The 25,948-nt window shown below is 37.8% G+C and overlaps 1 protein-coding gene across 2 annotated transcripts; it reads left to right on the forward strand.

The window, feature by feature from the left end:
• The first annotated feature begins 3,648 nt into the window (after positions 1-3,648).
• LOC307120346 (uncharacterized protein) lies at positions 3,649-23,588 on the forward strand. Of its 2 annotated transcripts, none has more exons than XM_079807351.1 (2): positions 3,649-3,749; positions 21,707-23,588. In XM_079807351.1, exon 2 carries the CDS (start codon positions 21,769-21,771, stop codon positions 23,239-23,241), a length of 1,473 nt encoding a protein of 490 aa, XP_079663477.1. In that variant the 5' UTR covers positions 3,649-3,749; positions 21,707-21,768; the 3' UTR covers positions 23,242-23,588. The 2 variants fall into 2 exon arrangements, with proteins under 2 accessions (XP_079663477.1, XP_079663478.1); XM_079807352.1 differs by lacking the exon at positions 3,649-3,749 and adding an exon at positions 20,428-20,658.
• Positions 23,589-25,948: the final 2,360 nt, after the last annotated feature.

Raw genomic sequence — 25,948 nt, forward strand, 5'->3', positions numbered from 1 at the left:
TTAAAGATAAAAAATTTGGGTAAGGTGCAATAATGATAATTATAAATCTTTTTTTTTTCAGCCTACCCACCCCAAACTGGGAAAAAATTCCAGGAGCAACAAGCCCCACTCCCAGCTTTCCAGCCGCGAGGTTAGCAACATTATTAGTGACAGCTGTGTCACATTCGATAACGAGTAAAAGAGTAAAAACAAAACCGTTTCACATTTGCATCTTTAATATAATTAAAAAATTGTTTTAGCCTATTTGTTCTGTATTCAGACATTCATCTGAGGAGAGAGGACCTGCCAGAGTAACATCCGGGCTCGCTGAACTTCAACGCAAAGTTCTTTTGCTGCAGAAGAGGAAAGCAGAGTTGGAGATTTCTAAATTAGAAATGGAAAAAGAAAACTTGAATATGCAGAAAATAATACTACAATACAAAATTAACAAACTGGCGCAAAAGGCATTAACAACTTTACAGCCAGTAAGGGAAGAAGAATAACACAAACAAAACAAACATGAATCTGTTGATATAGAGTATGCAGTGATTGAGGCAAATCAGAGACTTAATTGCCTGTTATATTTAACAAATTTGTTTTAAATACTTTGTGCTGAATAACAGACCTTCCCCCAACACCCAGAGAAGGATCTTCGGTTACCCTGGAAACAAAGCTGATAAGATGTTTTACGACACCAAAGGAATGTGGCCACATGTAAGGTCCACAGGGGAAAGACACAGCCTGTAAAACACACGCTTTTGCCTCAAGTTATAGACACAACGTCTATAAATGAACAAGCACCCTAGGACCTTGTATGTACACACATAACTGTCTTGTAAAGGGTCGGTTGCATTGCATGGTAATTGCATTGCATTGTAACTTAAGAATGTCTTATCAACAACTTACTATTTCAGGTAACCTTATGTATGTTGTGTCTCCTATCAAATGAATGCTCGCTTCACAACTTACACTTTCATGTATGTCATGTTCTCGTTAGAGGCAATATGTGTTTGTTGCATTAATTAAAGTATAAATGGGCATAGACCCTTTTGAATCCGGTTTGAAACAAAGAGCCATAAATCTCCAGAGGAGATTTTCCCGCTTGGAAATCCCAACAATCTCATTGGTCAGGTCTACTTCAGGAGGTGGTGACCTTCTGCAGACTTCTTAAGGAGCAAGGCACTCATCCCTCTTTCTCTCTTCTCTTGCTCCACGGACACAATACACTGTGTCTGGGGGGCTCTCACCCAGTCGGGTGCCCACATGGCAGGCCTCAACACATACACTGAGCCAAAGGCCTCACAATGCCATGGAGCAGAAGACCCAGACTCTGCCCGCCATGGGCAATTTTCTCATCCTCCACGGATTCGAAGCAACCACGCAAGCTCATCATTCCTTCGTGATCGCCACATCAAAGCCATCGGACGGAACCCACAAACTTTATCATGCGGTCTGTTCTGACCCTTTTCCCTCCAACCACTTTAACCTTACCTCTTGTCATGTATATGTTGTTTATGTTATGTATGTCTACTGTTAGATATAGTCTTGTTCCGTGATTTAGTTATTAAAGTTTGTGCACAATATATGTTGGTCCTGACTCCGTGCCTGCAAACATATTGTCCCTTTAATGATCGATCTCGCTAATGCGCTCTAAGCGCTTAGGTAAATTCAAAGAAATAATTATTTTTCTGTGGCCATGGAAAATATCCTTAATTAATAATCAATAATGAACGTCCTTAGGACAAACTGAATGATTGTAATGTTAATGTAGCTACATCAAGTTAATCTATTTAACTGATTCAAATATAATTAATCATAATGAATAATCATAATGAGTTAATAATAATTATCAATATTTCGCCTCAGAGCTAATTCGTTACAGTATTTATTATTCAAATGATTTGTAATATTCCTTTTCTATATATAATAATCCAGTGTAATTTTCTTATTGTAAATGTCTACTTATCGCAGAATTTTTGGCCTAAATAGAAATGTAGTTTCATATATTGAAGTCTGTTTTCATTTTATTTATTTATATTATTAACTTATTCCTTTTCAACAGCATATAATCTGAATTTAATATAGGCCTACCGTTTATTATAGAACATATTCTAGTCCACTTTAGGAAAACGTTTTTTGCACAAGCATGTCTCGGATAGCATGTCCCTCGATTGTTACACACTCCATATCTTGATCTGGTTGCACTGCTTCATCAGGGTCAGCATGTTCATCCATGAGCACACCAAAATCTTTTGATATGTTAAACAGGATGACACATGCAATGATGACTCACCCTGCTCTTGTTGGTTCCAGAGGTTTCTCTCCGTGAAGACAGTGAAATCTCCTTTTAAGCTGGCCAATGGTCCTTTCTGGATTTTGTTAGAGCAGTGTTGTATCGTTACTGCAATATGAAAAACGGAACATGATAGCTTGACTACCTCTATTTCCGCACATTTAACACATTTTATTGATTTATTCATCTAAATAGCTAAGCTGATGTTATTTAAATGAATTTTACCTGTGCAGCTCCTACTGGATTCTAAAAAGTTTAATAAGCCATGAATGTAAGGAATAACCACTGTCCCCCAAAAGTAAACCCCTGTGTGTTCAATCCTCAAAACTGCTAATTTTTTTACTTTCAGACAGCACGTGTACATCATGGGTACTGCTGGGCCACTCAGCAGTAACATTTGTTATTTTGCTGTCTGGGTCACATATCTACAGTGACCCAGTAGTGCACAACACAACGAAATTTAAAAAGCAAACATAAATTCACAAAACAACAAAATCAAGCCACAACACAATGGAATCAAGCCACAACACAATGAAATCAAGCCACAGCACAACAACATCAAGCCACAACGGAAAAGCCACAACTTAGCGAAATCAAGCCTCAACACAAAGAAATCAAGCCACAACACAATGGAATCAAGCCATAACACAACGGAAATGCTCCCGACCACTAGGGTGCACTCAGAGCGCTGTAAAGTTAGTTTTCCTTGCCACTGTTCTATAGATTCGGCAGTCTTACAAATATATCAATACTACGATCAGTTTAAGTGTATGTAACCATTGTATATCGACAAGAAATATTAATTCAAAATCACCTACATGCATTATAGCTGCATATTTATACTCGAGAATTCTTTGACCTGCTATCACGGCACATGATGCCTAAGGGAACGTCTGCCAATTCCACCATGTGTTTATAGCATTTATTAATATGATATTCTAATATCGATCTAGCAGTGTCTACTGCAGTGTGCAACAAGTGTCTCATAGCAGACGTGGAGCAAACGCACAGAGTAACGTTAATAACAACTTTCAACACACTCAAATCTAATAAGACACAACAGCACTGCATTACTCCCCTAGACTGTTGAAGTAAGTGAAGCCGCCAGTGTCTAAATATGGCGCTGACATCTTGGAGCCCGAGTCTGCGCAGTCAGGCCCGTCGGAACAAGGCAGGCAAACCAAGCAATTGCTTGGGGCCCCGAGCTGGCCTGGGGCCCCAAGACAACGACAGCTTAAGAATAAAATGCAACGACAAACTTTGTGGGCGCCCCTTTGATAGTCAATGCAGTAAAGTGCAATGACACTGTTATCGGGAACCCCCTTAAGGGTGACAGCAGCCAGCCAACCACGCGATCTCTGCTGCCTGCAAAATACAAAATCTCCTCTGCAGTCATCATGAAGCGGAATTATGCTTCAGGAAGCCAGAAAAGAAAAAAGAGAAAGGAAGAGAAGGATAAGAAAAAAACAAGATAGTGGTAAGTGATAAATGACACTGGATAAAATAGCTCTACTTGTCTTGTACAAAAATTGTGTAATTTTGCAGCAGGTAGGCTAGCAAAAATATGTTTATGTTAGCTAACTTACCTGCCTGACAAATGCTGCTTGTAACGAACAGTTAGTGCAACTTTTTTTTCGAACGGACGGAATATGTTTACATACTGTAATATGTTTTTTAACGGGATAAGGAAGACGCAGATCTTTTCCAGAATCACTGTTTATCGTATTTAATGACATTGCTATAGCTTTGTATGAACTGATGATAATCTGCATTGTTAAAAACGCTATATAAATAAAGTTGACTTGACTTTGTAATAGGTTTTGATGAAAGTGGCATAGCATGCTATACTAACTATTATTTATGCTATGCATAAATAACCTGGAATAGTTCATATAGCAGTCTATATTAACTATTATTATAAACATTATTTAACCAGAAAGAGGCAGAGGAACATTATTTTTTCATAGCTATCTTAATGTGCTAGTGTCGGGATATATACAGTAGTGACAGTTTAATCAAAAATGACATTATTTTTTATAAGTTACCAATGGATCTTGAACAGTTACTTTATTCTGTGTGGCATTTTTTTCACTGTTACATTTTGAAGTACAGTATCAGGACAACCCACATGTTTTACTGGTACTGTTTATTAACTATTTAACAAGGTATTATAGTAATCTATACTAGTAACCCTTAACTAAGTGTTAGGAATATCTGGTCCGTCTATCTATGTAATGTTTATAAATGTTTTAAAAATGGTTTCTTAAAGCTACACTGTGTAACTTTTTTAGTTTATTCTTAGCTAAAAACACTTAGTTCTTTCAAAAATATATGTCCTCATTAATGTATATTTACTTCTTTCAAGTAGTAAAGTATTCTCGTAAGTTTATAATATGCCATTGAAAATACATACGGGTAAGGGGTTCGAATGCGGGTCGCCATGTTGCCCCTCCATCTTGAAAGTACATTAGCCAAAGAGGGACATACCCGTAAATTCAAGCTTCGCCTTTCGCCTTTTAACACTCGATGGCACCGTGTCGAATGTGGACGAGGTCGAACTGGAAGCCATATTTATCTTGGACTAAATCAGCCACCGTAGGAGTTAAAACGAAATCGGAATTGAGAGGAAGAGAAACTAATATTCACTGGATGGTCATATACCCTTTAACGGCTAGATGGGGGAAAATATCACACAGTGTAGCTTTAAAGGTTTACAAACATTTTTTTAATGGTTCAATGGTGTTTTTTTGCAAATGTTTAATTGTTGAAAATGTTCAAATTGTATGCACAGTATATGCAACAACAGTATTTGCAATGTATACCTTTTTTATTTATATAAAGTGTGGGTGAACTTAAACTGTATGGCATATGCTGTGGTTCCTGTCGGCTTTGTGTGCGTGCGTGCGTGCGGGGGGTGTTATTGGGGGGGCCTCCATGTCCATTTTGCTTGGGGCCCCCAAATTCCTTCAAACGGCCCTGTGCGCAGTAGTGAGCGCAAAGTGGAGCCGTGATATCAAGGTCCCGCCTAATTAACACCGTTTTATGAAATAAACAGTTATGGAAATGTAGAGATTAAAGTTAAAGCTCCAATCTCCTCCCGGAGTTCCCGAAAAATATCCGTTTGGTGCCTCAGTGACTACTTCACTCAGAGAAGCCGTCAATCTCAACTGTCAATCATAACGCCACACCCCCATGTTTTTATAGCATCAAATAACTAACTAAAACCAAACTTATTTAAAGAACGAACACTTGAACTAACATCAAGATTCCGTGCTCAATCTCGCCATCATCAAGCTACGCCTTTGTCTTGAATAGGCGACAATAATAATGAAATACTTCATTATTATTGTAAGATGAATTGTGGTAGAAATTCCTCGCACCTGACTGAAGTTAAATGGGGCAAATACATTTACAAATTCATTCTATAGTGCACATCTAGTCGGCACCCTGTTGAGTTGTATAAACACTATCACTTGGGAATAAGGTCTCTAGTGTTCTCAGGCCAATTTCAGAGACAATTCCCCGACAAAAAGAATACATCAGTTAATATAGAATAAGTGCATGACAATGACGACATGATCCATTACATGATCTTTCTCTATTATGATTGGTTTGTCATATATGTAATTCAGCAAGCCCTTTGTTACAAGGTAAAAGCAAACCTGGATATCTTGATTTCTTCAGCTTGTTATTCAAGTCATGAGTTTTAGAGACGGTCTAGACTTGTTCGCGCTTCAGAGGCGCAGAGCCTCTGAAGCCCTTTGAAACTGCATTGATTTGGACCTTCAACCCGTTGGCTACCATCAAAATCCATTATGTGGAGAAAAATCCTGGTATGTTTTCCTCCAAAAACTTAATTTCTTTTCGACTTAAAGGGTTAGTTCACCCAAAAATGAAAATTCTGTCATTAATTACTTCAGGGTTGCCAACTCTCACGCATTTCTCACGCTCTCACGCTGCCCAACTGAATCTCACGCCAAATTGCCAAACCTGATTTTGATATTAAACAATGTCTAAGCTTTTACATTTTTTTTAAGTTTTAATGCGAAATTCAAACAATAAATAGCGTTTTGGCGCTAATATGGCATAACAGTTAAAGCCAGAGGCGTTGAAAAACGGAGTTGCGGCATGCTCTCTCGTCTCCCGGTGGCGCGCGCAGTCACGTGCTTCACGGAGCGCTCAATACTTCTAGCGCTGTGTCAATACATTTTAATGGCTTGATACACCACAGCTCCACTTAAAGAGCACCTATCATGGAATTTTGAAATTTACCTTTCATGTAGTGTGTAACATAGATCTAAGTGAACAAAAACATCCTGTGATAGCTTGAAATATGACAGTGCACCGTATATATAGTTATTTTCTTTCAAAAGTAAGAGTCGACTCGGAGTCATTTTTAAGAATCGTTAGAAGACCGAAGCTTTTTCTCTGACTAGATGACGTCAACTTGTCAAGTTATTTGAATACGATACGCCCACTTATTGCGCTCCAAGACGCCAGTGAAAACTAGAAAACATCATGGCCACGAGACGCTGTGTTCTGAAGTGCGACTCAAAAGCAAACTTTTTTCATCTGCCCAAGGATGAGCATTTGAAGACTAAGTGGCTTGAAGACAAACCATACATCGTCGCGATTGAGTGTTTATTATTAGTCGTCAAATGTATGTTTCGCGATCTCAGGAAGCTTTTATTATGGACTTTTATTATGGCACATGGTATCTTCTTCGTCTGTCTGTACCATATATGGATTACATGTGCACAGAGCGCCCTCCGGCTGCCAGTATGAATTGAAAACAACACATAAGAGACTCATTCGCTCATGATTAGGCTATTTCTGCCCATTTAGAGGAAGTATTGAATAAAAAATACTCCTCTGTTTATAAATTTGACACAGACATATGAGAATCTATCAATATGTCTCCTCATCTGCACACTTTTGAACTAAAAGCCCTGAGGGATGTTGATTTGTCGCAAGTCTTCGTGAGGAGTTTTTTTATGAATGAGATCAGCTGAGGCTCATATTACAATCAAACAGTACCGACGCGGTTTTCATATTCATAACTCCTGACACATATTAACAAATTACTGTCATTATAAGACTTTGATGGGCGTTCCGTTTCCGAAAATATCTGCACAGACTATACCAATCACAACTGACTGGGTCATCTGACCAATCACCGCAGATTAGCGTCACGTAAAGGCGGGGTTTTGAAAAGTGAATCACTAAAGGAATCATTTGAGAATCGCTGTCAAAACAGGTAAAAATAAATGCATATTATAAGAAAACTAAAGTCTTTTTTGTCATTGCATGCATGCAAAACTGTTGTTGGGGACTTCTAAAACAATATTTGGAACATTTTAAATGCCATGATAGGTGCTCTTTAACAGGTGTTTGCAGCAAGTTTTGGTAAACAGTACAGCATAGTGTGCATTGATTATTACATCAACCATACAGGATCGTTTTATAATGGAGAGTAATGGAGATGCAACAATGTTAACATTAATGTTAATGTTTTTTATTGTATTTAGCCCTCAGGTATTCCATACTAATTGGTCACACTCATACTCATTGATGGTCAAATGTGACCATACACCTTAACTATTTTTCAATTAAATAAATGTTCTATATTTTAGTTCAATAATATTTATTGAATATTATGAGGAGATCTTTTGGTACTAAATACTATTTGTGCAATAATTATTGTCAATTAATGACCACTTAAAATATTTTTCTTCTAATATTTGTATTATTTATATTACAATTAGTATAGTAATAAGATTAAATTAGAGAATTATTATTCAAAGAGGCAAATTAGAGTCATTTTGTGGCTCGAAAAATAATAATTTCCATTTGTAATGCCATTACCCACTGGTGCCTTTATGGCTCTTTAATCAATATACATGTATCTAATCTAGTTGCTCAAAAAAGTATTGCAGTTTTGCATTTTGCATTTTAATAAATATTTAGATATGATGAAACACTAGATTTCTTTAAATGCGAAATTTTAAAATGTTAATAATGTACATATCCTTATTTCCTTATATGTACAGTAGGCTATGAATCGATACTGAAATCGAAATCGATATACCGTAGTATACCGTCAGCCCCCCCCCCCCCCCCCCCCCTTCTCACTCCAACCTGATCTTAAAAGTTGGCAACCCTGTTACTTACCCTCATGTCGTTCGACACCCGTAAGACAATGGCACAATGTACGGCACACTCTCAAGACCCTTAAAAGGTACTAAAGACGTTGTTACAAAGTCCATCTCACTACAGTGGTTCTACAATAACTTTATGGAGTGACGAGAATAGTTTTTGTGCGCAAAAAAACCCTAAATAACGACTTATATAGTGATGACGATTTCAAAACACGGCATCATGAAGCTTCGAAGCGTTATGAATCAGTGAGTCGATTTAGCAGTTTGGATCGCCAAATTTCAGCAGTTTGGCGGTCTGACACGTGATCCGAATCATGATTCGACTCACTCATTCATAACGCTTCGAAGCTTCATGAGGCCGTGTTTTGAAATCGTCATCACTATATAAGTCGTTATTTAGGTTTTTTTTGCGCACAGAAACTATTCTCGTCACTCCATAAAGTTATTTTAGAACCACTGTAGTGAGATGGACTTTGTAACGACGTCTTTAGTACCTTTTAAGGGTCTTGAGAGTGAACCGTGCATTGTGCCAATGGAGGCCTTTCAGAGCCATCAGATTTCAACTAAAATATCTTAATTTGTGTTCCGAAGATGAACGGAGGTCTTACGGGTGTCGAACGACATGAGGGTAAGTAATTAATGACAGAATTTTCATTTTCTGGTGAACTAACCCTTTAAGAAAGAAAGATATGAACATCTTGGATGAGATGAGGGTGAGTAAAATATCAGGACATTTTCATTTTTAAGTGAACTAATCCTTTAAGTTCCACCTTGTGTCTGAATATAGAAACATTGCTTTTAAAGGGATAATTTCTCCAAAAATATAAATACTGTCATGATTTACTCAAGTTGTTTTAAACCTGTATGAGTTTATTTCATGTGTGGAACACAAAATAATATATTTTGAACTAGACTGCTGGTAACCAAACAGTTTTGGGTCCCCATTGACTTTGGTCAAAGGGGACCAGAAACTGTTTGGTTACCAACATTCTTCCAAAATATCTTTTTTTGTGTGTGTGTGTGTGTGTGTGTGTGTGTGTGTGTGTGTGTGTGTGTGTGTGTGTGTGTGTGTGTGTGTGTGTGTGTGTGTGTGTGTGTGTGTGTGTGTGTGTGTGTGTGTGTGTGTGTGTGTGTGTGTGTGTGTGTGTGTGTGTGTGTTCAACAGAACAAAGAAACTCATGCAAGTTTGGAACAACATGAGGGTAAGTAGCTAAATGATGACAATTTTCATTTTTGGATGAACCCTTTAACCGCAGGCCTTAAAAAGCTGATATGTGGAAAGTTTGTCAATAAGCCCTTTGCTTCCTCAAATGTTTTGTAGCGTGGTCGCCCAGGTTTTTCAAAGTTTTAGTTCGGGCGCCAGACAGTTTAAATTACTGTCGAAAAAAAAACCTGAACCCACCCAGCATTTCAACACATTAAATCACTCTCAAAAAGTTCCGAAAATAAGTGTTATTATTCTTTCAGTTCAGTTCAAAACATATATAGCACGAACTCTTTTAGAAAATTTGCAATTCAAAACTTAAATGTCCTGATATTCTAGAACACAGTTTTCATACGACCAAAATAATAAATAAATAATTAATTAACCAAAAAGACAAAACAAAACAAACTTCTCCAACCAAAAATATTCAATTTAAAGTGATATATTCGTTAGGGTTCTGTTTGTAGTGGGGCAAGGGTCGAACTTTAGTGAAGATGAGTGAGAGATCGGATCGAAGGAAGCTTTAAAAGCGTGGAAACAGTTTGATTTGAGCTCTCCTCTTGAGAGTCACGGGGGAGTTTGTTCAAGAATAAATATGCCAGCAGTCAAGTAACAAAAAAGGGGTAGAAAATCAAAATCCCTCAAACCCGTTCGGCGTGTGTCGTTGAAACCTGGGTAGGTCCGATTCCGATTCCGTTTCGATTGCCACAATTCTTCCCTGTGCAGAGGACATCCGAAGATTTCAGCACGATCTTCCTGGTGTACCCACAAGGTTTTGCAGTTCAATCGAATGTGGTTAAACTTCAACGACAACTAATTATTCTCGGCAACTGCTCAGCAACTCCATTCCACCATTTCCACCAGGCTCTCACTTCCGCGACGCGTCTCCACTTCCTTCCCTTCACGCATGTTCATTTTTGATCTCCATTAGCGGACCACACCCTTTTCTTCCTCATTTAATTTTTATTTTCGTTCAGATAAATCATGAAGATAATTATCATAATGATTTGGTTAAAAAATGAGTTATTAGCTTGGATTATTCGTTAATTGAAATGGATATGTGAAAGAAAACGGAAGTAGCATCAACCGTGTAATGCTCCATTACATACTCTTCCCCCCTTGGGAAAGTCAACTCATGGTTGGCATCAAAATCCAGGGAAATCATCCTCATCTGAGGATTCCAGAAAGAGATCTATAATTTTCTGTTTTTCTTTTCTTTCCAGATCTTCAGCTGTAGGGTAGCAGGGTTTGAGATTACACACATGAACATTCCTGACATCTTCCCCAGTGCTTTCTGTCACCACCTGATAGTTCACAGGTCCCAGTTTATGTACGATTCGGTAAGGTCCTTTCCATTTCTTAGCCAGTTTAGCAGTGAAATGATGTCGTGCACTTGACTGTGGAAAGTTCCTTACCCAGACTCGATCTTGAAATTTGTAAGATACTTCCCTTCGATTTTTATTATAGTTTCTCAGCTGGCGAAGGCGTGCTTTCTTAGCGCAGATTTCAGCGTTTTCCTGAAACTGTTTCAGTCGGTGGATAGTCTCATAGGGATCAGTGTCGGGATGAACAGCAATATCTGCCTGAAGAATTTTATCCATAGGGCTCTGAAGTTTCCTCCCAATGTGCAGTTCTGCAGGTGTTATTCCGATGGTTTCTTGTACCGCAGAGTTCAATGCAAACCTGAATTCTGGAAGATAAAGATCCCATTTTTTGTGATTTTCTTCGACATAAGATGCCATCATGCATTTTAAAGTGCGATTCACCCGTTCAGTCATATTAGTCTGGGGGTGATACGCAGTGGTGAGTTTTGGAATGACTGCCCACTGTCTACAGAGTTCTTGAAATATGGCCGAAATAAACTGGGAACCACGGTCTGAAAGGATGTATGTTGGGACTCCCCATCGCGTAAATATTTCTGCTCTGAGGATACGTGCAATGTTTGGAGATGTTGCCGCACGCATGGGAAAAATCTCTACCCATCGGGTATGATAGTCCACAGTCACCAACACATATTCATTCTGTTGAGAGCTTCGGGGGAAAGGACCCATGATGTCAACTCCTACCATCTCATTAGGACTGTTAACAATGTTTTGCTGCATTTTCCCTGCAAGTTTTTTGTTGTCGTGTTTCAGGACCTGGCACTTTTCACAACTTTTGGTGAGCTTTTTCACGTCCGACCACATCCCCGGCCAGAACGCAACAGCATGAAGTCTTTTATAGGTTTTAAAAATTCCCAGATGGCCACTGAGAGGATTCTTGTGGTAAGCTTCAAACATCTGGAAGGTAAGTGAAGATGGAATGTATATGCGGTAGTGAATTTGCTTATCATTCACCTGTGTCTTTCTGTACAACTTATCCTCCAAGACCGTATATTTCTCCTCAGCTTCATTGTCTCCCTCTGCTACTGCCTTAAACAATTTCTCAATTGCAGGATCCTTGTGTTGTTCTTCCCAAATGAGGTCGGCAGTGAGAGGAAGGTCATCCTTCTCTTTTTGCGAAGAAAACAGGACACACCCAGTGGTGGTAGGAATCCGGGAAAGAGCATCAGGAATAACATTGAGCTTACCCTTTCGGTACTCTACTATGAAGTCAAATTTCTGTAACCTTAGGGCCCATCTTAAAAGACGATTGGTGGTTTTCTGGGAAGTAAGAACCCACTGCAGGGCAGAATGATCAGTAATCACTGTGAACAATTTTTGTTCTAAATAGTGTTGCCACTTTTCAAGGGCCCACACAACCGCTAGGCACTCTTTTTCGGTAGCAGAATAGTTTGTTTCTGCCTTAGTTAATGTTCTGTTAGCATATGCTATCACTTGTTCCGTGTCTGGGCCTGTTTTCTGTGCAAGAACAGCTCCAAGACCGGTCTCGCTCGCATCAGTATAGACAGTGAACGGAAGGTTCTGCTTTGGATGGCCAAGTACTGGATGTGAAATTAAACATGCTTTAAGTTGATCAAAAGCCTGTTGGCATTCAGAAGACCAAATGAAAGGATGCCCCTTCTTCTTCAAGTCATTCAAAGGTTCTGCAATCTTGGAGAACCCTGGAACAAAACGGTGGTACCATCCAGACAACCCAAGAAACCTTTGCACCTCTTTGAGGTTTCTTGGGACTGGATAAGCTTGAATGCTCTGTACTTTTCCAGGGTCTGCAGTGACACCTTTGATACTCACAATGTGTCCCAGAAACTTTATTTCCTCCAAACAGAATTTGCTTTTCTTCATGTTGATAGTGAGGCCTGCTTGATTTAGTTTGTTAAACACCTTCTGAATGTCTAAGAAATGTTGGGACACCGAAGAGGAGTAGATGATAATATCATCTAAATAGACAAGACAACAATGTCCCCGTAAGTTTCCCAAGACCAACTCCATTAGCCTCTGGAAAGTAGCTGGAGCATTTTTTAACCCAAAGGGCATCACATTGAAGTGATAGAGGCCTGACGGAGTTATAAAAGCAGTCTTGAACTTGCTTTCCGGGGCCATGGATACTTGCCAATACCCACTGTTTAAGTCAATGGTCGTAAAGATGACGGAACCAGCAAGGGACTCTAGAATTTCTGCAATTGAAGGAAGAGGGTAAGCATCATTTTCAGTGAATGAGTTAAGTTTTCTATAGTCCACACAGAATCTATGTCCACCATCCTTTTTAGGGACCAACACTACAGGAGAAGACCAACCAGAACGTGATGGTTCAATAATACCGGAGGACAACATCTCCTCAAGCTGTTCTTTGATTATGGCCTGTTTTGTTGGAGACATCCGGTAGGGTTTTTGTTTTATGGGAACATTGGCTGTGGAATATATTTGATGCTGTAGAACATTTGTTCTGCCAGTTGTGTGGGTACACACCTCAGGGTTTGATTGTAGTAGCTCCCGTAGATGTGGCTTTACAAACTCAGGTAGTTGGGCAGTAGAAACAGCCTGTTCTATATAATCTTGCACATTTAGTCTGACTTCTTCTAAAGAACACATAGGCGGTGGAATGGAACTGATGAGGCCAAGCTGATGTTTTTGTTCATAACTCCTTTTGCTGTTCTTTTTTCCAGATCCTTTCCATCCAGCTACAGATGCATTACCAGGTTGGAAGGGATGGACAACAGAAGGTGTATTTTTGAACCCATATACTTGATCTGCTACATTTATTTGTAGTTGGCTGCAAGAAATGAAGTCAAGGCCTAGGACAATTCCATATGCCAGAGCTTTTGCTGGAAGTACAGCTGCTGGGATGTTGATAATATTGCCATGTAAACCAATCTCTAAAGCAGTCCAACCCAGAGGTGACTCTGATTCCCCATTGGCTAAATACAAAGGTCCATGGGTCCAAGGCCTAAGACCTTCTTTTGAACTATTTAGTTCAGCCCAGAGATGTTCATGTAGTAAGGTATAGCTGGCTCCTGTATCAAGAATAGCCTTTCCATACCAAGACTTGATATGTATTGGTACAAGAAGTTGTGGTGGAACAGCCATTGAAAAAGGAGAAATGTCTTTATGATCTTGCTTGGAGGTCGTCACTGATGACGCTGAGAATTTACCGGAGTGTCTACTCATTTGTGAATTATCAGATTTTTGCTTGTTTTGATTGACAACCTGGGAAGAGGCAGAAGTATATTGCGGACATGAGCCAGGAGGATGTGAACCTTTGCAGCGCCAACACATAGGTGTTTTTTCTCCTTGTTGACTTCCAGGATATAATCCTTTCTGCATTGGATTTACCTTTCTCACATGAGAGTTACGTTCATACTCAAGCTGCTGATCATGGTCTCTTTCCAATTGATGACCAAGACGTACAAGCTCGTCCACATCATTTACCCTTCCACGGAGCTGACTAGCAAGATAAGGTTTTATCTGTTTCACAATTAGCTTCACAATGTCTAACTCAGTGAGTTCCGGGTTCCATCTTGTGCAGAGAGCTCTATAGGAATATGCGAAATCTCTGATGGGTTCATTTTCTCCCTGTTTTTTAGTCCGAACACGTTCAGCAAGTTCGTCCTTATAGTCTTCAGCCAGAAATGCTGACGCGAAAGAGTTCTTGAATTCTTCCCAAGATGTTACTTTGGTGCGAGTTATCTCCCACCAATCTCGAGCCGTGCCATGGAAAACTGTTCTGAAAGTAGCAAGAATGTCAGTGTCTGATAAGGGATGCAGCGCAAGGAAATCATCACACTTTGATAAATAAAGTAATGGATCAGGATCATCTCCTGGCCTGCCATAGGTAGGGAAGGTTAGTCTGATGTGATCAGTTTTGGAAACTGGAGTAAAACCAGAAACAGCAGGCATTACTGTTGAACTGCTTTGTGGAAAAGATGATGCTGGCAGAGTTATGTGCTTAATTTTGTCGTGTATTCCTTCTATTTCACTCTTGTGAGTTGCAGCGATTGAATTCACTTTCTCACTTACATCATCCACTTTTGTAGACAGGATTTTTAACATTGAAGTACAGTCACCCACGCATTGGATCAGTTCAACATTCTTTTTGTCAAACATTTTCTGTGTAACTTGTAGCTCATCTTGAAATTCAATTTGCATCTGTTTAATCATAAATCCAAGATCAGACACAATTGCAGCTTTGGCTTGATCCAATTCACTTGAAATCACTGTTTTATTGGCTTTCAGGATGGTGTCCATTTCATGGTCAAACTTGTCTTTACTGGATGATACAAGTGTGTAGAGGTTCTGAAGACTTTGTTCTGTTTGTTCAGTGAATTTGTTCAGTTTTGATTCCAGATGAAATCGACTACGTTGAACTTGTTTGGTCAACTCATTGAGAACTTTATCCTGTTTCTGTTGAAATTTGTCCATATGGTCATGGGCCTGGTCAGTAAGCCTACCCAATTCCCTTCCAGGAGTAGGAAGCACAAATGGAAGTTCACACTGAACAGAGTCAACTGAAACACCTTCTCGTGTGGAGAGCACCTCAAGAGGTTCATTTTGGTCTTCCCAACTTGGTTTTGCAGATACTGGGGATACCAGATCCATGTCCAGTGACTGTGGCAAGGAAGTTGGGGACGGAATATTTGTATGGGGCCTTTGACTTATAGTATGGAATGGAGTCAAGGCAGGCACATATACAGGGGTAGAAATGTCAGGGGGAAAATGTTCCAAGTCTAAGGAGGCAGAGAAAGCCGGGGCTGGGGGACGTATAGGGGTAGACATGTCAATGAAAAAAAAAATAAAAATAAAAAAAAATTACAAAATACAAAAAATACAATACAATACAGAGTTTTCCAGACACCAAAATCTACTCAATGCAATATACACTCAATTATAATCGATCAGCAGGTAAGGCAAAGATACAACATGTACAATGAAATTGTTCTCAACACACACTTTGTATATAACACTTATAATTGTTCATTTTCAGGCAGGTGTTTTTTTTTTTTTTTTTTTTTTTTTTTACCTGTTATTTCAGTACCAGTGTTCATAAATTAAATCATAAACCAAAAATCAAGACAGTTTAAATTCCATGTCCCGAGGAAAAATTTTTTTCCAGTTCCAGTTTTAAGTTCAAGTTCAAGTCCCTGTTCGGGCGCCACTCTGTAGCGTGGTCGCCCAGGTTTTTCAAAGTTTTAGTTCGGGCGCCAGACAGTTTAAATTACTGTCGAAAAAAAAACCTGAACCCACCCAGCATTTCAACACATTAAATCACTCTCAAAAAGTTCCGAAAATAAGTGTTATTATTCTTTCAGTTCAGTTCAAAACATATATAGCACGAACTCTTTTAGAAAATTTGCAATTCAAAACTTAAATGTCCTGATATTCTAGAACACAGTTTTCATACGACCAAAATAATAAATAAATAAATAATTAACCAAAAAGACAAAACAAAACAAACTTCTCCAACCAAAAATATTCAATTTAAAGTGATATATTCGTTAGGGTTCTGTTTGTAGTGGGGCAAGGGTCGAACTTTAGTGAAGATGAGTGAGAGATCGGATCGAAGGAAGCTTTAAAAGCGTGGAAACAGTTTGATTTGAGCTCTCCTCTTGAGAGTCACGGGGGAGTTTGTTCAAGAATAAATATGCCAGCAGTCAAGTAACAAAAAAGGGGTAGAAAATCAAAATCCCTCAAACCCGTTCGGCGTGTGTCGTTGAAACCTGGGTAGGTCCGATTCCGATTCCGTTTCGATTGCCACAATTCTTCCCTGTGCAGAGGACATCCGAAGATTTCAGCACGATCTTCCTGGTGTACCCACAAGGTTTTGCAGTTCAATCGAATGTGGTTAAACTTCAACGACAACTAATTATTCTCGGCAACTGCTCAGCAACTCCATTCCACCATTTCCACCAGGCTCTCACTTCCGCGACGCGTCTCCACTTCCTTCCCTTCACGCATGTTCATTTTTGATCTCCATTAGCGGACCACACCCTTTTCTTCCTCATTTAATTTTTATTTTCGTTCAGATAAATCATGAAGATAATTATCATAATGATTTGGTTAAAAAATGAGTTATTAGCTTGGATTATTCGTTAATTGAAATGGATATGTGAAAGAAAACGGAAGTAGCATCAACCGTGTAATGCTCCATTACAGTTTGTATAGCTATTAGTTAACATACTTTGCTCTTCCAAGTGAACATGTCGAAAACAAAGTATACTTCCTGTTGAGGTCTCTCACATGACAGGTATAAAGAGATTGTTAATAAAGTCCATGTATTCTCGTCGCTTCATAACATTAAGGTTGAACCACTGTAGTCACATGGACTTTTTAACGTATTTACTACCTTTCTGGGCCTTGAAAGTGGTCGTTGGTGTTACAATATGTTATATGGTCAGCAGGATGTGACAGACCATGTATGGTTGAATTGTGAGTCTTGTGTATGTGATGTAAGTGTTGCTGTCTATGGAAGGGTCAGAAATATCATAATTTGTGTTCCAAAGATAAACTAAGGTTTTACGGGTTTTTGTGCGCGTCTGAATGATGAAAATTATGACGCTAATTAAACTTTATATAGGAAGTAAACAAGGCATGAGATTGGATTGAAGTGCAGGAATGTTTAATACAGGAAAAACACAGGGAACTCATACAATCACATACATACGTTAGGAGCCATTTATTTGTTTTATTTGAAAGATGGCTTGCTGGAGTATGACCTGCTGGGAGCATATGGTCTTTAGACCTTACCTTCTGTTTGTTTGCCAGCCTAAGTTGTTTGATTTCATTAAGTTTGCATTATCTTTTCTATCAGTTTTTTTTATTCTGTAACCAAGCTTATAATAAGAAATTCAACTTGGTGGACAATGAATGGTGTCAGACAAAGGAAGTCTCTAACCCCTCAGCAGACCCAAGAAGTGACTGACAGGACAATTTGATTAAAGGAACAAGTCGACTATTTGGGACTTTAGCTTATTCACCGTATCCCCCAGAGTTAGATAAGTCCATACATACCATTCCTATCTCCGTGCGTGCCATAACTCTGTCTGACGCACCCAACACTAGCCTAGCTTAGCACAAAGACTGGAGGTAAACGGCTCCAGCTAGCCTACTGCTCAATAAGTGACAAAATAACACCAACATTTTCCTATTTACATGTTGTGATGTGTTAGGTGCTGCGTAATATCATTGCGCCTGTGCACCCATGGTACGGCAGAAAAGTTCCCTTATTACTAATGAGAGTACAGTTCCTAGCCATATCAGTCTAGAAAATCGCAACTTTTCATTTTCCATCGGTCTTAGTACACAATGTAACTATACACATCACAATATGCCACATAATGCGTAAGGTTATTAATGTACAATACATTCAAAAAGTCTTCTTTATTTCATGATGGGAAGGGCTGGGCTCATGCTTGTGCTTCAAGCTTACATGCAAAGTATATTTTCTCTCTTAATATTGCATTGTAATACAAATGTAATTATATGTATTATATATGGTATATTTTTATATGTAAACTGATGCTTACCCTCTTTCCTTTATTTTGTTTTTATTTTATTTGGTTCTTGTTCTATTATGTTGAGGCATGGGTCATTCCTGGTATGCGGTAACATTTTGGCTTCATAAATGTTGGGGAAAAAAGTACATGATTTTCATGTTTTTAGCATTCTACCAAAATGGTGACATGTTTAACTAGAAGGAATACATATTGGTCAAGCTCAGGGACTAAAAAAAAAAAAAATTATGAGTAGATTCATTGTTCAGACACTGGCCGTGAAGGTGTTCCACCCTGTTAGGGACATATACATAGTTATCACAAAATGTTAATAATGTAAATGTTAAAAAATAACAAGTTTTTCTTGGATAGTATATGTCCCTTATGCCATCACAGTATTTTTTTTTATTCTTCAATAACAAAACTATTATTGATGAATAGAATGTCTTGATTATAAAGAACAGGTACTTTTTGTACCCATTTTTGCCAACAGGATGGTAAATAATAAAAAAATGTGTTCAAAAACATATATTGTATATGATGTTAATGATCCTTACCTCCCAAAATAAAACATAAGTATGCAAAACATTTAACGTTGCTGTCAAATTATTATTTAAAAATTACTCGCCTAACAGGGTGGAATGGCACCTAACAGGGTGGAAGACCATAACACTGGATGAGTTTTCCGTCATTGTCCTGCATGATTTGCCATCAGTAATGTGTGGCACTGCACCTATATAACATGGTTTTATATATACATAATATTTATATATGCATATATGTGTATATAGAATTTGCAATATACACTAAATATGATTTATTCCATTAGAATTTACACCCTGTTATGTTTATAGATCTAACAGGGTGGAAAATTTTAAGATAAGTTAGCCGTAGCTCTTTGAGTGATCAACATTTAGCTAGCTAACCTTCTACAGATAAACAGAACCTTTATAACTATGTCAGATATGTTTTTACATTTTTTTGAGCGGACAAACATTCTTCATAACAGAGCCTAACAGGGTGGAACTTTAAGAGTGGGACAAGCAGGATAACATTTCAAAAACTAAAAAAAAAGGTAGAGGTGAGAGTTGAAGCTACATAATTTTGTACGGTTGAATTCCAGCAGAAAAAATACATGTTGTAGTTTCCTGAAAATTGTCTCAATGAAATTGTGTTCTTTTTTGGAAGTCGAGAAATACATACTAACAGGGTGGAAGATGACTTCAGGGACACAGTAAATGAAGACAATTGTAAAAATAAATATATATATAGTTTCACTTGATTTATATGTATAACTAGAGGTAGTTTAGCCTATTCTATAACATAATCTAAAAATATTTTGAGATTTGTATCATTTCATGGTTTATAGTTCTTGTGGAAGTTGATTACTTTGCACTGAGGACATGATAAAATTGAATGCATATATCAATAAAAAGGTGTAAAATACAAAATAGTATTTTTAATATCTATTATATCTGTTTAAGTGATAAAGAAGACCTAAATTTATCATTTAAGCCATTTCTTATAAATATGTGACTCATTTTATAGATAATATGAGTAAGTAAATCAAAGGGACAGAAGTCACTGTATAACAGGAACGACCCGCATGTGAAATGTGCTTTGTTATACAGTGAGATGTATCTTTGTACATGCTTTTTGTTGAAAATAAAGCTTAAAAAAAGAAAGAAAGAAAGAAAGAAAGAAAGAAAGAAAGAAAGAAAGAAAGAAAGAAAGAAAGAAAGAAAGAAAGAAAGAAAGAAAGAAAGAAAGAAAGCCTCGGTGATTGATCATGATTCATGAGGCTTCATTTGCCCATCCTCAGTCCCACGCGAACTCATGAATATTCATGACAGCTCCGCCCACTGAACATCGGTAACACCCGGCTCTGAGTAACACCGGAAAAAGCGGAAGCGGTCGACTCACTGTCATAATAAAAGCTCCGCTGCTCTTGAACTGTGTGTCGCTGAGGTGTCTGTCATTCTGTCTCATTAGCAATAGCTCTATTCGCCTTAAACACGCACGCTTCAACAAGGACTTAAAGTTTGTTAATTGCGTCTCCAGTGAAACTGAACTCTCCTTCCACATTCACCAACCGTTACACACAGTCACACACTTCACAATATCTCACAGCTGGTCTGGATTCGATCAAGTCTGCAAGGTTTGTGAAATTAAACGTTTATGAGATATTTAGAGATTTGGTCAAATGATATAGATGCGTATTTGCTGAAAGTTGACGGTAAATGAGAGTCGTTCCTGTTATACAGTGACTTTTCCTTCTCTATGATTTAGCTACTTATATTTTCTCTAAAATTACTGAGTCACAGATAGCCTATAATAATAGACATTGAAAATACTATTTTGTATTTTACACACCTTTTTATTGATGTATGCATGGTATATATATATATATATATATATATATATATATATATATATATATATATATATATATATATATATATATATATATATATATATATACACACACACACACCCATAATTATTATTTTCCTGTCCCTGAGCTTGACCAATATGTATCCCTAATAGTTAAAACATGTCGCTATTTTGGTAGAATGCTAAAAACATGAAAAAACCTTTTACCTTTTATAAAAAAAAAAATAAAAAAAAAATGAAGCCAAAATGTTACTGGATAACAGGAATGACCCAGAAAGTATTATATTGTTTGCCTTTCTGATACTAATAATATAAAGGCAAATGCTATACACTTTCGCATAACGTTTACTTTATTTAACAGTCACAAAATAACATATTTGATATGACTGTTAAACAGAGGCGGTAAACTAATGAAGACCGTGAACATGAGCACTGTGCGATGAGACGCTGCTGTTCTCAGCACTGACCATCAAAATAAAAATCCCTCTTAGAACACGTGTTAATCAGAAAAACATTTCAGCCACTGCTGATATTTTAAAAAGACCAAATATCAGCCGATATATGGTCTTTGGTGATATATGCAGTGAACCACTAATCTCCATTGTGCTTTCTGTTTGTTCTGTTGTCAGTGTTTCTTTGTGTACAACACACACACACACACACACACACACACACACACACACACACACACACACACACACACACACACAAATATTGTATTTGTATTTGTCTACTTTCTGCCTATTACATCATTTATGTCCTTTCCCTCTTTATGACCCCCCCAATTTAAACCTTTTTATCTTTAATTTTAGACCTGATGGAGGAGGAGGAGGAGGAGAGTGAATAACTGAATTAAGTGCACAACATCATCATCATGTCAAAACTGAAGAAATCTTTGAGTTGCTCACTGAAAGGAACAGGCAAAGAATCTTCCACCTGCCCTGCAAACAGTCTTAAATTACATCTGCATTCTCATTCTGGAGAAAGACCATTTAACTGTGATCAATGCAGCAAAACATTTCTTAGGGCAGATCACCTGAAGAGGCACCTGAAAGTTCATACAAAGGAGAAACCCCATATGTGTTCTCTTTGTGGAAAGAGTTTTTCACGGATGAGTACTTTAAAATTACACCAGAAAAGACACAACGGTGTGAAGGATCACATGTGCTTTGACTGTGGAATGACCTTTATTAGATCCGACACATTGAAAGGCCACCAAAGAGTTCACACTGGAGAAAAACCTTACAAGTGTTCACACTGTGACAAGAGATTCGGTCAGGCTGGGACTCTGAAAATACACGAGAGGACCCACACTGGAGAGAAGCCGTACACATGTGATCAGTGCGGGAAGAGTTTTACACAAAAAGGAAGCTTTGATGATCACCTGAAAATCCACACTGGAGAGAAGTCGCACACATGTGATCAGTGCGGGAAGAGTTTTGCACGAGCAAACAGTCTTAAATTACATCTGCGTTCTCACTCTGGAGAAAGACCTTTTAACTGTGAACAATGCAGCAAAACATTTCTTAGTGCCCACCACCTGAAGAGGCACCTGAAAGTTCATACAAAGCAGAAGCCTCATGTTTGTTTGTGTGGAAAGAGTTTTTCACGGATGGATTATTTTAAAATGCACCAGAAAAGTCACAGCGTTGTGAAGGATCACATGTGCTTTGATTGTGAGAAGACTTTTGCTTCGGCTGCCATATTGAATCTGCACCAGAGAATTCACACTGGAGAGAAACCTTACAAGTGTTCACACTGTGACAAGAGATTCAGTCAGTCAGGAAATCTGAAAAATCATGAGATGATCCACACCGGAGAGAAGCTGCACACATGTGATCAGTGCGGGAAGAGTTTTAAACTAAAAGGATCCCTTAAGTCACACATGAAAATCCACACAGGAGAGAAACCTTATAAATGTGAACAGTGTGGGAAGAGTTTCACACATGCATACACTCTTAAATTACACCTGCGTTCTCACTCTGGAGAAAGACCATATAACTGTGATCAATGTGGTAAAAAATTTCCTAGGGCACAACACCTGAAGATCCACCTGACAGTTCACACAAAGGAGAAGCCTTACACGTGTTCTTCATGTGGAAAGAGTTTTTCACAGCTGGGTAATTTAAAAGTACACCAGAAAAGACACAGTGGTGTGAAGAATCACAAGACTTTTATTACAGCTGAGACATTGAAAAAGCAACCGAGGATCCACACTGGAGGAAAAACACATGAGAGGATCCACACTGGAGAAAAGTCTTTTACATGTGATGCGTGTGGGAAAAGTTTCACTCAGTCAGGATCGCTACACCGTCATACTAAAAACAGCTGTGTGAAATTAAAGTAGTTCATGTTCAGATCCAGCTGCGTTCTCACCAAATGTGACCCAATAATAAAATCTCTTTCATATATAATTCTGTCCCTTCCAGCCTCATTAAGACATCATTAGTATAAGTTGTTACAGTAAACAAAGTTCATCTTTAAGACCAGCTTCAATTAATATTTGTTTTCTACAGACAAACTGACATGAATCTAAGATGTTCTTCCGTTTGGACTTAAGCTGAATGCAATTATTGTGGACAGAGTTTCATAGACTTTGTCTCAATTCATCTGCGTTCTCACTCTGGTCTTTCATCTGATTTTTGTAGTTGCTTCACCAATTGATAAAATATATATGTTTTATTTTATCATCAACTTCTGATTGCTTGTTTTTTTTTATTGCTACCTGATTCATTGACACTACGTTTTCTGAGGTGAGCTAAGCAGTTCACAGTCATATTTACCGTAAATACACTTCACAGTTTAATCAACATTTTCAGATTTCTGTAATGTCTCCCCCCCCGCCCCCAGGTACAGTGTTATTCATGCTTATTTTTTGTGTCAGTTGATTGCAATAAGGTTTGAAAAGACGTGATCATTGTAGCTTTCCACAAAAATACACTTCAGTAGCTTTACATTTTGATAAATGGATATATAAACATAATAGGCCTACATAAATGCTTCTGGTCCCCATTGACTTCTATAATATATATTTTTAGTTAGAGGGGTCAATCAGTTGTTTAGTTACCCACATTTTTCAAAGTATCTTACATAATGTTCAACAGAAGAAAGAAATGTGAGTTGAATGTGAGTAAATGATAGAATATTTTATTTTGGGCGAACTATCCTTTTGAATCTGTATGTACACTGTAAAATCAAATTAGTTAGGCTTACTTAAAAAAAGCATTCTAACTGATTGCCTTAAAAAACCAAATAAAGTGAAATAGGAATAGTTTGTTATTCTAACAAATACTTAGTATCATTTACTTACAAAAGTTCTACTATAAAAGATCAGTAGCGAGTACTTGATCTTTTACTTTAGAGATTTACTCTTGACTTAGTATACTACCATAATTGTTACCATGTTGTGTTTTGCATGCTGAATGTTTAAGTCTGTGTGCATGATCAGCTACAATATCAACCCAATTTAAAGTTCCACAGGTATTTATGACGTAAGTGTTAGCACTAAAATTATAAACGATCATTATATGACATAAAGGCAAATATTGTATAGGTTCGTTTTAAAAGATAACCTTAATTTCTGACTAAATCAAAAAAGGTTAAAAAAAGCAACCTATTACTTCTCTTCCTTTGAAACCAAATAGCTGTGATTTCTTGTTGCATCACTGCATCAATAGGAAGAGAGTTATAATATGAATGTTCCAAGTGCCCAACCAAAGTGAACACTGATCACCATAATGGTGAGTTTTTGTTGTTGTTGTTTGACAAAATGGCACTAAAACCAATCAATTAATTTTAACTTAAGTTTTTGAGTAAACAATGAATAGTATGTGAATAGTACAGATTACTAGATTTTTACAATTAAGTTACGACATTAAGTAAAGTTAACTAAAAAGTGTTCACTGTTGGATTTTACAGTTAAAGTGTAACGTGGATTCACTGGAGGCAAGTGTTTTGAACCCATGTGCAGCATTTATTAACAATAAACAAAACTTAAAACAAAGACTTGGCTTAACTTGGTCAAAACATAAAACAAAGTCATGGCATGGCTAAACAAAACTCACCACCAGCAGGTTACAACGTTAATAACAGACAAAGACACATGGCAAACATGAGGGCTTAAATACACACACAGACTAATGACAAGACAAGTGACACCTGTGAACAGTGATGAGACAATGAACCAATGACAGGACAAGACACAAGATCACATGAGGGCATGGGAATCACATGACAAGACCAGGAAGTGCATGACAAGACTGTGAACATGACAAACTCAAACATAACCATGAACATGATAAACTGAAAACAGAACCAAGAACAAATATAGCTGCAAGCAGCAATACCGGGGCCAAGCGCAAAGAAGAAGACAAGACATGCCAAAATGGCTGGCAGTGTCAGATCAACTGCATCAATGAGCAATTAATCACATTTTAAGATGATTTTAGGCAAAAGGCTGAAAAATGCATTGTAGTCTGAGAGTGTCAGACCAACTGCAGCAATGAACAATTATACAGTTTAAGAAGATTAGGCAAAATGGCTGAAATATCATTTATAGAGTCACTAATAATATAATTTAATGGTTTATCACTTTTGACCAATAGGGGGCACAGTTACGAAATTGATGTGGTGTGGTCAACATAAGGGAACAATGACACATGCAAAGTTTGATGCCAATATGTCAAAGCATTGCAGAGATACAGCCTCAAGAGTCATTTTGGCATCATGCCTCAACTTCGTCGCTGCGGTTTACAAAAACGGTTTCATCTATTGATGCAAAATCCCTAACTTTTTGTTGACACAGTCTGAAGATGATGCGATTCGATTTTGGTGGAAATTGGACAACCGGTCTAGGATGAGTTTGAAAAAGTAGATTTTGATCAAATAATAACATTGAGGACAGTATGTTTGACCAAATATGGCAAAATTAGTATCTATATTCTCGGCTTGAGCCAATAAATGTATTTTTACCCGTTTCATTAAACTAGGCTAATTTAATCAAAAGTTATTAGCATTTTCGTAAAATTTTGTTATAACCTTTGACCACAAGGTGG

The sequence above is a fragment of the Gobio gobio genome, assembly GCF_949357685.1.
Source record: "Gobio gobio genome assembly, chromosome: 24".
Lineage (NCBI taxonomy): Eukaryota > Metazoa > Chordata > Actinopteri > Cypriniformes > Gobionidae > Gobio > Gobio gobio.

What these genes read in the sequence shown, in the direction of transcription:
- LOC307120346 (XM_079807351.1), top strand. Translation starts at nt 21,769, where the DNA reads ATGTCAAAACTGAAGAAATCTTTGAGTTGCTCACTGAAAGGAACAGGC.